This window comes from Stegodyphus dumicola, chromosome 9 (assembly GCF_044657685.1).
Source record: "Stegodyphus dumicola isolate Sdum_Otavi_A_Nest chromosome 9, ASM4465768v1".
Lineage (NCBI taxonomy): Eukaryota > Metazoa > Arthropoda > Arachnida > Araneae > Eresidae > Stegodyphus > Stegodyphus dumicola.
This window is the reverse complement of record NC_140776.1, coordinates 158,327,242-158,343,793: the sequence shown is the minus strand read 5'-3', so window position 1 is coordinate 158,343,793 and position 16,552 is coordinate 158,327,242. Positions and strand designations below refer to the sequence as shown.

Sequence of the window (16,552 nt, the reverse complement as noted above, 5' to 3'; positions counted from 1 at the left end):
TCAGTTTCATATACTTGCCTTATAGAAATATTATGTTGTGAACCAGCCAGCTGTCTATATTTTCCGAATCTATTCTCTAGGAGATCTGTCTGAACTTTTCCTGGTAAAAAGTAAGTAAATTTTAGCTCCTCAATGCAATACCTTGCCATTTCGAGCAACGAATAGCTAGTATGTGTTAATGCAAAATGTGTTTCCTTAGTTAGTCCACCACTAGAACAGCCTAAAAGTTTCCACTGATCTAACCACTCAAGTAACTTATTTAAATAAATATATCTAACATCATCATTTTGCACAGTTAACGGCTTTTGATACTCATTCATCTTATGGTGTCCTTTAAAGATACTTTTGACATTGACTATTGACCACCATGTAGATATAATTTTAATAAATTCAGCTGTTGTTTCGTAATTTAAAATACTATTTTCTTTACCAATAACCATTATTGCCTCTGCAAGACGACTGTCAAATATTTGTAATGCTAGCTTGTAATTTTGTCTTTCCAAATTGGTTGGATACAGAGCTTTCAGAATCAAACCATAACTATATTTTACAATTCTGCCTGCCTCTAATTAATGGAGACTTTTTATGCATGCAAATGCCGCTGTTTCGACCTTGGAAAAATTTTCAAAATTTGGATAAAATAAACATTGCCCAGAAGTTTTTTGATTTATCCAGTTGTTCCTGACACACTTCAAGATGTGCACTGAGTCAATAACAAAAAATAGTGGCCGAGATAAGTCTGCAGGGTTTTTATACACAATACTAATTTTTGGAGGCATACAAAATAATGACATGGCTTTTTTATTTATTGAATTATTGTCAGAGACAACTGCCACAATTCTATAACCTATATTTTCTAAACCAATTATAATTTTCTTAAGATATTGATACAGATCCTCAGCATTTAATGATTTAACTGGTAATATATGTGCCACATCCTTGAAAGGTGATAATAAGCTACGTATCATAAAAACATAAGCACTTGTAGCAGCTTTTTCACAGTTGTAGACCATGCCACACAAATTTCCTCCTTTAAAATCGAAACATGAATTTAAATGCACTTCATCCATCATAATAATTACAGTTTTATCATTTTCTTCTAAATCCTTGCATCTTTGTTTAACATATCCTAAAAAGTCATCATTAAATTGCTCAGTAATAGGATTAAGAGAAAACATTGAACAAATTCTACGAATAGTACGTGGATGGGGAATAGAAATGTAACCTGAATGTCGTAAAAACTTGTATGCATGCGGTGAGATCGAGTTTAACAAAGTGCAAAAAATAAGTAAATCTGGAGTATATCGATACTTCTCTTTCTTTACATTTAGTTTATTTACTTGCTCTGAAAGGAAGTTCAGTTCAGTTTCTTTTTCAGGTAACACTCTTTTCAATTCTGAAAGCATATCATCCACAATTTGTATAGAATTCTTAATATATTCTTCATTTTGTAAGTTATGAGACAGACTTTCAACTTCCTTTAGTACTTCTAGAAACATATTTACATTACTAATTTTTAGAGGGAAAACAAATTTACCAATAGATTTTATAGCGATGTTTTTAATATAAACACATACTGTTAAATCCTCATTTATTACTACCGATTTCTGAATTTCTGGAGCTGGGTCACTTAAAATATCAAGTAACATAGTTGAATTTTCAGTATGTACAGTTGTCCAAAATGTTTCTAAAATCTGATGTTCTAGGCAATTATTGAATTCAATTAAACTTTCAAATGATCGTTCATTATCATACCGTTCTTTCATTTTCAAACTTTCTTCTATCGCTTTCTCCAGGTATTTCTCTTCTAAACGAGCTTTCTTCTTTTCTGGTGACATTCTCGATACAGAATTTGATGACATGTAGGATGGGCCATCAGGGAACTGAGAAGGTATGCATCCTTTTTTCAAACGTGGCCTAGAAATTGGGGCTTTAATTAACTTCGCTGATTTCTCATCATACATTTCGATTTCTCGTATTATTTCATCTGATCGAAAATGTAATTCACATACCTATAAAAGAAAATATTCAAAAATCAACTTGTTGTGAGTACAAAAGTTAGATGCATGTTAATATTTAGTAACAGAAGTCAATAAGCCCTATGATTTAAATAAATAATTTGATACATAAATACGAATTAAAAAACCAGTAATATCATTTCAATTACGTGTATAATTTAAGTAATTTGTAAAATCTGGAATGCTCATCATAATGATTACAGCTTTATTTACATTTAAAGAAAATTATATATTTGAGATAATTGTTTACAACAAACACTGGTTACCAAATACAAATAATTACCTTGAATACATCATACCAAACTTTCATATATCATTACAAAAATTTTAAAATGAAACCTATTATGATTACTTAGTAGTTCCTTGTCATATAAATTATGATAAATTTGGAATAACTACAGAATCTGCCTGCACAGTATACTAGAAAGCATTTACAAATTATTGGCATTTATGTAACTACTAAATTTAGAATTATTCCTGTTATATGGAACTTTATTTCATTCATAAAACTTTGAAGGAAAATATTTTTTTGAAATGATTAAAACAGGCAAGATTAAAATCTTTCAAACATAAAACTTCTTACCCACAGATCAAAATCTAATATCGTAAGCATAAACATCACATACCTATCAATAAAAGTAATAAAAAAATGTAAAGATACAAAACATAAAAAATGCAGTAAAATTGAACTTACTCTGGTATGTTTAGTAGGTTGAAAGCCATCTTTTCTTCGTAGACTCCTTATCCATTTCATCCGGAGTTCAGTCTCATTTGGAAACTTGAATACAGCCACTTTTGGTCCGTTTTTATAATTACCACGACATGTGGCTACAGCACATTTATGAGGCATCGTATGAAATTATAAAAGCAGGAGACAATATATAAAAAAAGCACGAGACAATATAAAAACTCTGTCGCTAACGCAAATAACCGCTCCACGTTCGTCGCTCTTGGCTCAACTACGGGGCTTTGATTTTGTTTGAAGGAGCGAGGTGAGTCAGAGACGACTACCTGTGACGTCAGAGCTTCCACTCGCTTCAGTGTCCCGGCTTCCTTCTATAAGGAGGTGTTGGTATGATACGCATGGCAACACTTTTCATCCAAACTCCAATGATTTTTGTCAGGTGATCAAACTTGTGTGTGGTCTCACGTTATCACGATAGAATGCAGCTCCTGTACAATTGATGGGCTGTGGAAGTTTCTAGAACTTCGTTGAAACTGTCCAGTTAAAGACAGCAGATATTCGAACTGATTTGTGGGCTCATTGGTAGAAGCTTAAAAAAAAGACCTCACACAAGTTTGATCACTGACAAAACTTATTGGAGTTTGATGAAAATGTTGCTGTGCGTGTCATACTCATATAACCTCAGACTTTCAGCTGTTTTGCTCTCTTCAAAATTTCTTTCTTAGTATACATTCAATTTAGATGAAGCCGTAAATCAGCACCTTGTTCAGCTTTTCGCTGATAAAGCTAGGTTCTTCTGTGAATGAGGAATTACAAAGTTCATTAAAGACAGTAAAAAGATATCTAACAAAACGGGCAATTTGGCTGTTCATTGTTCTTTATATAAATAAAGAACCGCTGAAAGCATAGAAAAAGTGCGTCATGACTTTTCATACAACACAATGTATAAATGCTTTTTAAAATATTCATAATTGACAAAATATTATTCATTTTTTTAATTTTTTCCTTAAGCAGTGAAAATGAGGTTTGATGCAATGATGCGAAGGTTTTCTTGAATGTAGGAATACTATTCATTTTTGCGATTTTCGTGATAAATATCAAAACACTTCCTAAAACGTTGCACAGATAAAACCATAATATTTTTCTGCTTATACTTCAGGCCATGAAAAAAATTATAAACTGTGTTAAAAAAAATAAAAAGTATTATGTATAGATACATATAGAGAGAGATAATCCTTTTATTTAAAATTAAATTGTTTATTTTACAAATTTTCATTGTCCAATTTCTAAAAAATATTAACTAATCTTTATAGTTTTTCCGTCAAGCACATTTAATTAAAATTTACTGTTCGAAAGATTAAAAAAGTGTCACTTCATTAAAGTAAACGACTTATTTTCCCAAACGATTGAAATTAATGTTATTTAATACAATTTCATATATTATATTTCTCTTTCAACAGCTCTTTTTGTATCAGTGGAGCATGAACACCTAGAACGGGCACGAAGTATACTCTCAACTACAGATGTGAACGTCAACTGGTAAGTTTCCAAATAAATCCTGTTGCTCAAGGGAAATAAACAAAAAGGATTTCACAAAGTGAATGTCAAATAATTATTTATTTAGTAGTTTATTAATTAATTCATTTTTACAATTTTTTTCTTAAAAAAAACATTTGAGGAAACATTTAATCACCCAAATTAGTAGAGAAAAGTTATTGATTTACGATATCTATTTGTGCTTGTCTACAAATGAAATGTTTTGTTTTCATCAGAAACATCTTAATACTATTCACAAGCTGAGTTCAAATATGATAACGGATTAATTTAGAATTCAAACAACAAAAATCAGCGTTATGTTTTCAAATTTTCACAGGACTAGGTTCGATGGTTTCGAACCATCTTCCCCAGGTGCAAAAGCGCAAATGAACGAAATAAGATATAGTGACTAGATACGATAAGATAAGAAAGACTGGACAGGAGTTGGCCCACCAGCGGCCGAGCGGTAAAGTCGCTGAACACTGGTAGTTCGGTCCGAGGTTCGAATCCCGCGAACGGGCTGGCTGCATGGGCGTTTTCGTGGTTTTCCCCATGTGTAACGTGTATACGAGCCAGTTTCCCTTAGAAAGTCCTCCACGAATGCATACCTTCTCTTAGGCAGATAGCCCTCGAGGCTTTGCCATAATCACACACACACACACACTGGACAGGAGTTAAGCTACTGGCGCCATCTATTGATGAAACGAGAACTAAAGCATAATTTCCTTAGAGGCTGAAGGCAAAGATGGATTGCAATTAAGGTCGTTAACTAAAACAGAAAGATTTTTTTAAATGTAAAATACCTCTAGAAAATCTAATCACCAATGGAAGATTCTTTTTGAATAATTTTGTCTACGGAAAAATTTAAAGTGGGATTTTCGGACCAACAATGCTGGGCAACAGAAGACTTCTGTGCTTCCTGTTTTCTAACATATGAATCATGTTCGTTAACGCAAAATTCTAAGGCTCTCTTAGTTTGACCAATATAAATTAAACCACATTGACAAGGAATCTTGTAAATACCCTAGGAATTCATATCCGGAATAGGGTCTTTAAATATGGAACTCGGAATTTGATTGATGGGAGAATAAACGACCCGAAAGTTAAATTTCTGTAAATTTGGCAATTTTATAGCTAATTGATGGAAAAAAAGTATGACAACAGAATTCTTATGATCTCCTAAAACAACAGCATGCCTTTTGGTGTGTTGAAATGAGACTCTTTTGGTGTGTTGACGTTTTGTTTTATGACATCTAAATTAATTGTTCGGTGTATTATTGTATTTTAATGATAATAGATATTTGATATTACGTGAAGAATAAAATTTAGATGAGGTTTACTAGATAATTGTCCTATTAAGACATAATACACAGTGTCCATGAAAGTCCTTACCGGGTCTTTATTTTTGAAACCATTAAGCGTAGACATAAACTTCAAATTATCAAAATCTTTCAAATGACGCAAATACTCATGTTTTGGTATTTTTAAATTTTAAAAAAATAGTTTCGTAAATTGAGAAATTTAACTTTTCATATGTTCCTCCAGTTACTATATTTAGGAAAATATTACTAAAATACAATATAATAGGTGTGACCACGGACAACAAAAATTGAAACCGAAGTGAGTATACATTACTTTTTATCGCTTGCTGTTGTCTGAATAAAACATGTTTCTCTCTCTTCTTCATTGTCTTGTTCTTCTTACTAATCCCTTTGATCTGAATCATATCAGATTCATAACTTCATTTGATCTCATGTTTTCCAATACAAAATTAAGTCTCTTCAGCAGATCTTCACGCACCAAGGCAACGCAACTAAGTAGATGTTGTGCCGTGATTTCATGGTTTTTACATATGGAAGAAGTTGGAAATGTATTAGTTTTACCGGAAAATCTGAGGGTCCTTTTGATTTTCTAAAAGCCAGAGCTGTTTGGTCCTTTCTGTCACCATTGAAACCAATAACAATACCAGAACCTTCACTACGATGCGATGAATATGTCGATAGTTATCTCCAAGAAGTGCTTATTAACTTCTTCGTTGTCCGTAACGCGTCTAGTGCGTTCAAGTGAAACTTCCGCAGAGCGGCCGTAAACGGCTCAAGCGTTCTTCTACATTTTAAAACTTTTAAACGTTTAAAACGCTTTCTAAATGTTTACTTGTTTGAGTTTTTATTTTTGTTTGTTCTAATATCTCCCAGAGGATAGCCCTAATCAGGCATTCTATTTCTAATTGAATTTGCCCCGGGTTTTATGAATATTCGCGCCATTTTATATAAGATACAAGACAGTGAGAGACGGCTTCAACGTCTACTCAGCAGAAAAAGAGAAAAAATGAAGTTGTGAATTGGAAAGACAAGAAGGATATACGTTTGATGAGTACAGTCCATAATAGCTCGATGATTGATGTTGGAACACGGTAAAAAACTGTAAAAAAACCAATAATTGTAAAAGATTACAACTACAAAATGGGAGGAGTGGACCGCCTGGATCAGATGTTATCAAATTATCCTGCTGTTAGAAATAAGCAGAGATATTATTATTTTTCCATTATGCTTTATTTCCTTATAATTTTACTTAATATTCATTGACATTCATCCACTACGAAAGTCATGTATGGAAAGTTATGATGTACAGAGAAAACAACATTACACGCTACGAAAAAACAGACGGCCCCTGGGGAGACATTTTCGCGGACAGGAGAGGACGGCGAAAAGGTTAAAGCGTCCCTTCTCGAGTGTAGTTCAAGGTAGATCGAAGGTTCAGTATAAACCTGAGGCGTGAAAGTACCATCCTTTGCTAGCCTGTTAGCTATATCATTATGTTTTAGATTTATATATGATGAAATTCATTGTAAATAAAAGACAGAACAACTGGACAAGGTCTTGAGTTTTTCCATAATTTTAATTCCTCTCAAATCTCTTATACTTCTCCAATTAGCTAGATATTGGATTACACCGTAATGATCCAGATCGCCCCTCATAAATGTCGTTGTAAAACTCAGTCCAAAACCATATCAATAGCAGCCAATTTAGAGCTGGAAACGAAGCATAAATCTGTATTTCTACGCTTGAAAGATACTTCCTTCGCTCCAAATTTAACAAAAGTCCCGTTACCAATGTGTCTATGTTCATTCTTACTGCCATCTGTATATATATAAACAATGACTCAACAGGTATCCTATTAGTCACTTCCAGAGCAGCCTGTCTCAAGTATTCAGTATGTTGAGGGGACTTATTAGTATTATTCAATAACACTGTATGAAAAACACACCAGGCAATTAGTCTATAGCAGATACGATGTGTTTTAAAAGTTAAATTCAACAGAAAACTGCAATACATCCAGTTTCTTAGCAAGAATAAGGCGAAATTTTAATCTTTGATTATTTTACCAACCTTTCAAAAAGATTGCAGAACTTAAGATTTAAGAAAATTTAAGACTTTTCTAAAGTATTTAGTAAGATTAGGGATATGTTTCAGCCGCAAGGGTTGTAAATTCGTCTTTTAGAGAACGATATTAGCTGTAGTTCATTCCATTATGCTCAGCAAATGCTTATAAGGCACTAGTCAAGTCAGTCTTCTGCCTTCAGGTCCTCAGAGTATATGGTACTAAGAGAAGATGCCCATTCCCTCCTGTTGACTACGATTACTTCATCTAAAAAGTAAAATATGTATGTCGAAATTGCGGGACGTGTTTAGCCTCCTAGTGCTGTATCAATTTTAATCAGAATTATAATTCTGAATAATTGCTCCAGTAAAAAATAAAATTTATTTTTTAACGGGGCAGACAGTTGTGATTTCGCACCCGTCCTATTTAACAGTCTTCTCGGTCGTGACTAAAGCGTGATTTGGTTATCATTTCCTTCCCTAAAACACATAAACACATCATCCCATATATATGTATATATATATATATAAACATATGTTACGGTGAAACACCGAAATCTGGAGAATGTCGACTTTCACCGGTGAATGTCAACATTCACATAGTCGCTTAAATATTTTCCAAATACTCTTATTTCTGACTTACACCGGTGAATGTCGACATTCACCATGTTGAACATATAATATAAAATATATACAAATAACAAAATATGAAAATGTATCCCAATATTTAACACTGCATCAGGTATTCTAAATTTTTGTTAAAGTAAATATAAATTTTGTGACTTTACTGTTTAATTCCGTGTGGCCTTAGTATGAAGAAAATTATGCTTAATAATAGAGCTAAAAATGCAAACCTAATGGGTTAAAAGGATTTAGTGCAACAGCAAACTGCCAGATCAGCGACAGAGTAAATAAAAACTTTAACAAACCTTTTTTGGGCGGCCGTTAAAATCTGAAACCTTCTAGTTTTTTTTAAATATTATTTTTTTTTAAATCGGCATTTGAAGGTTTCCTTAAAATTACAAATTTGCTGCATATGAAGTTACTGCTAATTAGAAAAAATTCCTAACACGAAAAAATAACCTCTAGTATTCTGAAATGGTTTGATTTCAGAATGAATTTGAAATCGATATCGTTGCAATTATTTTGCAAAAAAGGTTTTATGCATTTATAAACCTCCGTAAATAATTTTTTTTTGGTAGACTAGTTTTTTTAATTCGAAACGCTTTTCTCAAATTATTAAATTACGTATTCCACTAACAAATTTACACAGAGTACATTGAACTCGAAGAAAAATTACAGCTACGTTTCATGCTTTAAACTAAAACATCAACTAAATATTATCATATTTCGTTAATTAAACTTTTTTTGCCTAATAGCCACAAGCTTTCCTAGTTCATTCTCTTTTTCATGTGGAACTTTTATTATACTGAAAAACAGCTGCATCGACGTTTAATCAGCGCATGAATCTCGATTTTGAAAGAATCAAACTAGTTGTCTAAAGACAACTTTTTTTCTGAAACGTTAATATCTTTTTTATGTTTTTCATGTAGCACAATATTTTACAGGAGAAAAAAAATGACTGTCTTTTCTTTTCTCGCAGCTAAAAACAAAATTGCAATGGAAGCTTTTTTATTTGCATGAAAAGATTATTATCTATTCATAGGCTTTAAAAGAAGGTTATTTAAAGGAAGTCCGTGAATTGATGACAAAACACTCAGTGTTTTTTCGCATTTAAGTGAAACTTTAGCAGCTGCTTTTAAATTTATTTCCTATACATAAGACACGCTCACTTAATAATGGCCGAAGATCTAATTATACTGGAATATTTTTGAAATATTATTTAAATTTTTGACACCAACAGAATGTGAATAAGATAAATCTATTGTGTTTTCTAATCCATCCTAAACTACATATCATTTCAGAAAAAATTGGAAGGATATTACAGTTTGAAAGAATAAGACTTTTTATTTAACTATTATAAGTATGGTTTTAAAATAAGTAAGCAGGAAGTAAGGAATGGTGTGGTATATTTTTTAATTGCTACTAACGCTTATTAAGATAAAGTGCACAGTTCTACATTACGTTTTGTTACTAACTTCATCTTCTAGAACAGTAAAGACAGATAGACGACTTATCGCCGCATCTTTCTTACTAAATACAAATTTAGATGAAATTTTAAACTAAATCTGTTTATGAATGTATTCCCCTAGCTGTTACACAAAGAAATATAACAAAACTCAACCTCCGCAATGCGGGAAATTCAAAACAAATTTCCAAATAAATCACCGGCAGAAGAGTTTGAATATTAAACATAAAGTAGCAGTCGTCTACTAAAACACAAAGTAACACGCACCTACTAAGCATTGCTCCGGCCTTCAATATATCGCTAGCCAACAGTGGTTAGCAAAGCTAGAACCGATAAAAAGATTCGCGAGTAACGAGTAAACGGTCAGCTATAGTTGTCAAAGGCTATTTGACAAACTCAAGAGCTCTGCACTTAAATAAACTAAATTTACATCATGGTGGAAGTAGACGAAAGAGAAAGTGCCAGCAAAAATTAAGTACGAAGATAACTGTCTTAGTTAACGTAAGCCAGCAACGCAATTATATTTAATTTTGCTAGATAATTTTCTGCTCATTTCTACTAGAAAAGTAATGCAAATGTCATTTAAATTTCGCCCAATCATTTATTTTAATTTATTCCCTGAATCTAACTCTCGTATTAAATGAGCATACATTGTTATGAATATTATACATAGATAGATGATTATAGGCAATCACTCGTGAAATTGTTGTATTTTGTTGCGTAATGCAACATGAAAAGTCCTTGGGGATGAGCTAAGTCAGAAAAGTAAGAATACAAGGACAAGTCTGTTTAACATTGAGTAAATAGGTATCTCGGTAATTTGGCAACTTATTTTGTCGCCAAAAATCGACAAAAGTCTCCAAACCTGGCGACTATTTGGCGACGCTAACATTGTGGTCCGATTCTTGTATAAAGTCAGGTCATTGTCCGGTACTTAATAAGAACACCAAAATACTATATACCTGAACTCCAGTGGGTACTTGCCCACACTGGCGATATACTGGGTAATGAAATTGCAGATGGCAACAGTCAAAACAGATGCAATTGACCTCCACGTTAGCACACTTGACGTGCTTCTCCCGGGCTCATTCTTAAAAGCTGAGCTCGAGAGAGAATTACTGAAGCGTTGGAAACATCTGTGGGAGACAGAGACCGCCGGCAGAAGAGTTTACAGTTTTTTTTTTCAAAAGTCTGCCGGCTTCTAAAAAGTGGCTCGCCTCATTTCACTCAGTTTCTAACAGGGTATGGTCCCTTCATGACGTACCTGCATCGCTTCAGACGCCGCGAAAACGACTATTGCTCAGGCGGGGTGGCAGGAGATCCGGACTACTGTGTGTTCGTTCGCTGAGAGACTTTTCTTTTTTCCATCGACGGAAAAGCTGGCCCATGGGTTAGGTGCTTTTCAGCCTGTTGGATCCCGTCGATGGAAGTAAAAATAAATACATGAATAAACATAAATAAAGAGTTTAGTACTGTGTCCTCCGGGGATTGGCCACGAAACGAGGAACATTGAAGTAAGGACCAGAATATGGAAAGAAGGTGCTGCTGAGACTAAGCGGAACCTTTTCACTATTATCGTACATGTTAGGCATACAGTTATATTAAGGATATGCTATAAAAATCAATTACAGATGTAAAGATGACCAAATACATTACAAATTGTGGAATACATTAAATGAGTTCTGGATTAATCATAATATTAAATATAATTAAAAACAGCAAAAACAAAAACAAAAAAATACAAAAAAAAAACATTAAGTCAATTAATATATGTACAGAGCAGGCTGCTGACGGCACGGTGTCCAAGGAAAGAAGTCACTCCAGGTTGTCAGCAATGCTTTTAGCAATGCTAGTGCAGTGTCTAATGCGGCTGAGCGCATATTTATTCTTAATTGTGTTCTTGAACCATGCTGGCATATTGATTGCAGTTGGTCTTTTTAAATGCAAATTCCCTGTGTGCGAGCAGTCAAACTGATAGTGATCTGGGTCACCAGTACTGCCACAAATACATTGGTCACTGTCTCTCAGGCGAAATCTCTGAAGATAGGACATATATGAGCCATGCCCTGTCAGATACTGTGTGATGTGCGAAGAACTGCTATTTAAATTGTGGTTGGAAATCATACAGTCTTTTGCAGAGAGACTGCCGAACATCATCTTACGCAGCCAGTAGCGCACCACATCCATGCATGAGCCGAAGCTCCTTCGAAAAAACGCTATGCATTGAAACGCATATGCGATTACGTTAATATTGCACGCAAAATCTCTGACAGGCTAGAGTAATTCTCAACTGCCATCCTCGTCACCAGCACAGCTCTTATGTTCTGTACTTGTAGTAAATTTATTTTATCTTAAGTTAGCTTTTTCTGTTTATACTTATCTCTTTGAACTGTAAACTCTGAATTGTGAACCTTGAATTATGTATTTTGCCTTATTTTATGTATTATTTTCACTTTTTTGCCTTATTTTATGTATGCATTATTTTGCTTTTTAGTATTTTTAGTATTGCCTTTTAGTATTTTGTCTATTTTATATACTATTTTTACTGTTTTATGTCACTCTGTTAATTGCTCATATATTCTACTGCACTCATTTTATTGTTCACGTTGTGGATGCTTATTGTAACCATCTAGCTATAACTCTGTAACTGTGTAACTGAAATTGTTCTCCTCACCCGCAATGCACCCTTCTTCCATCATTGCACTATCGTCTCTCACAGCATTTGTTTGCACCGCCGCCAAAACTCATCTTGAGAACAATATGTACCAAAGTGTGTTATGTGGACGAAGTTAATTCCGTCAGCGGGACTATCTGGTCGACATGCTAACTCCCCCAGACGATCGGCTGCCTTGCTGTCGGTGGAAAGAAAGGAAAGAAAGGTCCTTGTAATCATCGTAATAGATATTGTAACTGATCAGTATATTAGCTGTAACCGTAATTTGAACCTCATATTGCTTTCCAGTAGTTACGAGAAACATAAAAAAATAGAAATATCTCGGCGAACAGATAAAAACTATAGAGGCTGGAGACAAAGCATTTGGGTTAAGTTGTTTAGTTATCATTGTTGCGAGTTGCTAGTTCAGCGTGAACTGAGATATCCCCGGGTAAGATTTCTCTTTAGTTGAGCTTTGCATTGAGTTGTATTTAACGTTCTTAGTAGTTTGAAGTGTAATTACTGATTGTACTCTACGATACTGTGAGCAACTGTACGAGTATTCCGGTCGAAAATTTCAAAACTGAACAGAAGTCTTTCAGAACAGAAGTCTTTCATTTCATAAAAATAAATTTTATTAACCTCTCATCAGACCTATGGGCATTTAATCTATTATAAACCTGTATGCACGCAACAATATATTTCACTAAAAGCAAGTAATGACTACTAATGTCTTATTGTAAAAGCTGAAAATATATTCATTTTTATCATTTAGTTGTGCGTATAAAGATCCTACAGTCTGGTAGCAGAAGCTAAAATATCTGCAAGATAGTTCCATTATTGTATTCTGGGTATTTTACCAAGTGCAAAAGTTATAAGTTAATAGAAGTATCTTTCAGAAAAAGTCAGAATTTACCAGTCAGCCATTGAAAAATTTTATGAAAATTACAAGTAATTATTAGTATTATTTTAAAGCAATTACCAATGTTAAAGATTAAGCACAATGTAAATCATTAATGCTTAATAATAGTTATATATAATTTAGATCAAGAAAATGAAGTCATTTAAACATTCTTGTACTCCAGTTTAGTTAAAAGTAAGCTATGCACTTAATATGAGATCTAAAAAGGCTCGGTGAATTCTTTGATTAATAATTTTACTTTTGCAGAATTTCAGATTATCTCTGTCCTTACTCGAATTACAGAAGAAAATCCTCAGTTAAATGTGAACTTTCTCGATTGTAATGAAATGCGCAATTACATTTTTTCAGGAAAGTCTTCGTTGATTGTTCTAATCTGAAACCTTTAAATTACTATGAACAATTATCATACATCCATGCACGTGTTTCCATTCAAATATTTCTGCACAAATTATTCACACATTTTCTCTTTTCTCAATAATAATAATAATAACAATAACAATAATAGTAATACTAAAAAATATAAATAAATTCTGAAAGGTTTCAGATTTTAAATTACTTTCAAAAGAGCGTTTTTTTTAACGTTTTGTGTGTTATCTTTGTTTATTAAATATCATATTCTTTGCACTTAAATAACAAAATTCAGTTCAACGGCGATGTTACAGAATCATTTTAAAAATGAGCATATCTTTAGAATTTTCAATACGCAGTTCCGCGTACTGGAGATAAAAAGGTTCCTTCCCCCTTCCGTAGAGTGTTGCCATTCCTAGCTTTTAAGTCGTTCAGTTTGTTAATCAAAAATTTGTTAAAGTTTCATAAAATATGAAATCGGTAATAAAACAAATTCCAAATTTCACATTTGGGCTTTCTGATTCCCATATTCGCAGTAGGATGACGTCATTCAAAATTGGATGGTTCTAGGTACCGTTGTTTAATCACAATGCGAGAAACATACAGTGGTGGCCAAAATTGTGGACACTTTTGAAAATATTTATGTTTTTGAACTTTGTATGCTTATAGAAAATGTTACGTTTCGCAAAATGCAAACTTGTATATATCATTTTAAAGAGAATTTACTACTGAATTCAATACAAAACACAAAATTCAATTATTTGTAATACAAAAAAAAGTTATATGTACTTTAATATAAACAAAAACACAGTTATGAAGTGGTTTGTAATGTCTAGCTTTCCTGGTCAATCACTGTTCTTGTTCTGAGAACCAATCAAATGTTAGTAACTGCCAGTAGAAGCTGACATCATGTTTACACTTGAAACAATTCATTATTTTGGTTTGTTCTGTAGAATGAGGACCTGTTTCTTATACACTGCAATTACAAGTAGGAATTTTTGTAAAAATTTTTAATATTTAGTCAAGAAGCAATGACATCAAATAAAAGAGTAGATTGGACACCTAGAAAGAGATGTAATATTATTGTGTTACGAGAAGGTGGTCTTTCCTATGCTGAAATTGCAAGACAGGTGGGTAGTTCAGTGACTACATCTGGAGTCTTAGATTATCAGGAAACTAATTCAATAAAAAACAAAGAAGGAAAAGGCCGAAAAAGGTGCACCACATCTATTGATGACAGAAGAATAAAAAGACTATGTCTGCAAGATAGAAAAATGTCATCAGCGGCCATCAGAAGGGATCTGAATGATGCTGGTGTTTCTGTCAGTTCAAGAACAATCAGGAGAAGATTAACAGATGTTGGACTGAGAGGTAGAATTCCACGAAAAAAGCCTTATCTTAATTTTCAGCAACGACCTCAAAAAACCTCAAAAACAGTGGGCAAAGGAACACATTAATTGGACAGATGATCAGTGGTCTCAAGTTATATGCAGTGATGAAACTAAGATATCGTTATTCGGTAGTGATGGACGAAAATATGTAAGACGTAGAATAGGAGAAGAGCTACATCCTGACTGCATTCAAGCAACTGTGAAGAACCCAGTTAGTGTTATGATTTGGTTATGCATGTCAGCAGATGGTATTGGTCGCCTCCATGTCATCGATGGGACACTGAATGCCAGGAAATACATTGACACTATCCTAGAACCAAAACTTCTACCTTCCATCAGAGATCTCTTTCCCAACAATGCTTCATTTATTTTTCAGCAGGATTCTGCTCCTTGCCACACGGTCAAAATATCGAAAGAGTGGTTTCGTACAAAGAGCATTAAATTGTTGTCATGGCCAGGAAATAGTCCTGACCTCAATCCTATCGAAAATTTGTGGCACCGTTTGAAACCTCTTGTCCGAATGAGGCGCCCATCAAATAAAAGGGAACTAATTGAGGCTATAATTGTTTCCTGGCATCATGTAATAACGAAAGAAGAGCTTAAAACTCTTGTCAGCTCAATGAAAGTCGATGTGAAGCTGTAATCCAAAATACAGTGTACCCTACTAAGTACTGATAACTCACTGCAATCATCACTATCTAATGTATATGGATAATTATTATCATTTAACTTTTTTGTATTGCAAATAATTGAATTTTGTGTTTTGTATTGAATTCAGTAATAAATTATCTTTAATATGATACATACAAGTTTGCATTTTGTGGAACGTAACGTTTTCTATAAGCATACAAAGTTCAAAAACATAAAAATTTCCAAAAGTGTCCACAATTTTCGCCACCACTGTACATACATTTATGCAGATTCTTCATTATTTAATTTCTTCACATATAATACAGGGCGATAGTATTTGGTGGCAACGATTTGAAAAGTGGTACAGCCTTTTAAAGTTTTCTTCACAAAATTGCAATATGTAAACATTAGTCCTTCAGGGACAAAGCCCCTATTGACTAATAATAGTAGTAATAATAGAATAGTAAAATTTTTTTTCAATTTAAAAACTGAAAAAACAAAATTTGTAAACTGGAGATGTAGACTCTAGCTTTAATGTTAAAAAAATAACAATGATCTCAGTTTCACTATTCAGCTTGCGCTTTTGCATTCTTAAAAAAGAAAGTGGAATATATTTTCAGTAGATTAAAGTATGTAGTATTTCGTTTGCTGAATCATATTTTTCGATTCTCAGCTCAGTTTAAGCTGTTTAGTTAAAAATCTATTAGTCCTATTTAAAACAACAATTATTCATTATAAAACCAATTACTCGCTTTAAAACCGCAATAATTGAAATACATTATATATTATAATCACTTTTGGCGGAAAATATTTAAAGCTTCGGATGGGTAAACATATTAAGAATTGAATTAACTTTTCATATGTTAATTGCACAACTAATTATCTTTTATCAAGTAATAA

At 33.2% G+C, this 16,552-nt stretch overlaps 1 protein-coding gene across 1 annotated transcript in view; it reads left to right on the top strand.

The window, feature by feature from the left end:
• The first annotated feature begins 475 nt into the window (after positions 1–475).
• LOC118196712 (ankyrin repeat and fibronectin type-III domain-containing protein 1-like) overlaps positions 476–16,552 on the top strand; it is a 137,148-nt gene continuing 121,071 nt past the window's right edge. Inside the window, exons 1-2 of the mRNA XM_085823138.1 lie at positions 476–485; positions 4,164–4,242. Of these exons, the coding sequence (XP_085679264.1) occupies positions 476–485; positions 4,164–4,242 (89 nt within the window). The remainder of the gene's footprint in view (positions 486–4,163; positions 4,243–16,552) is intronic.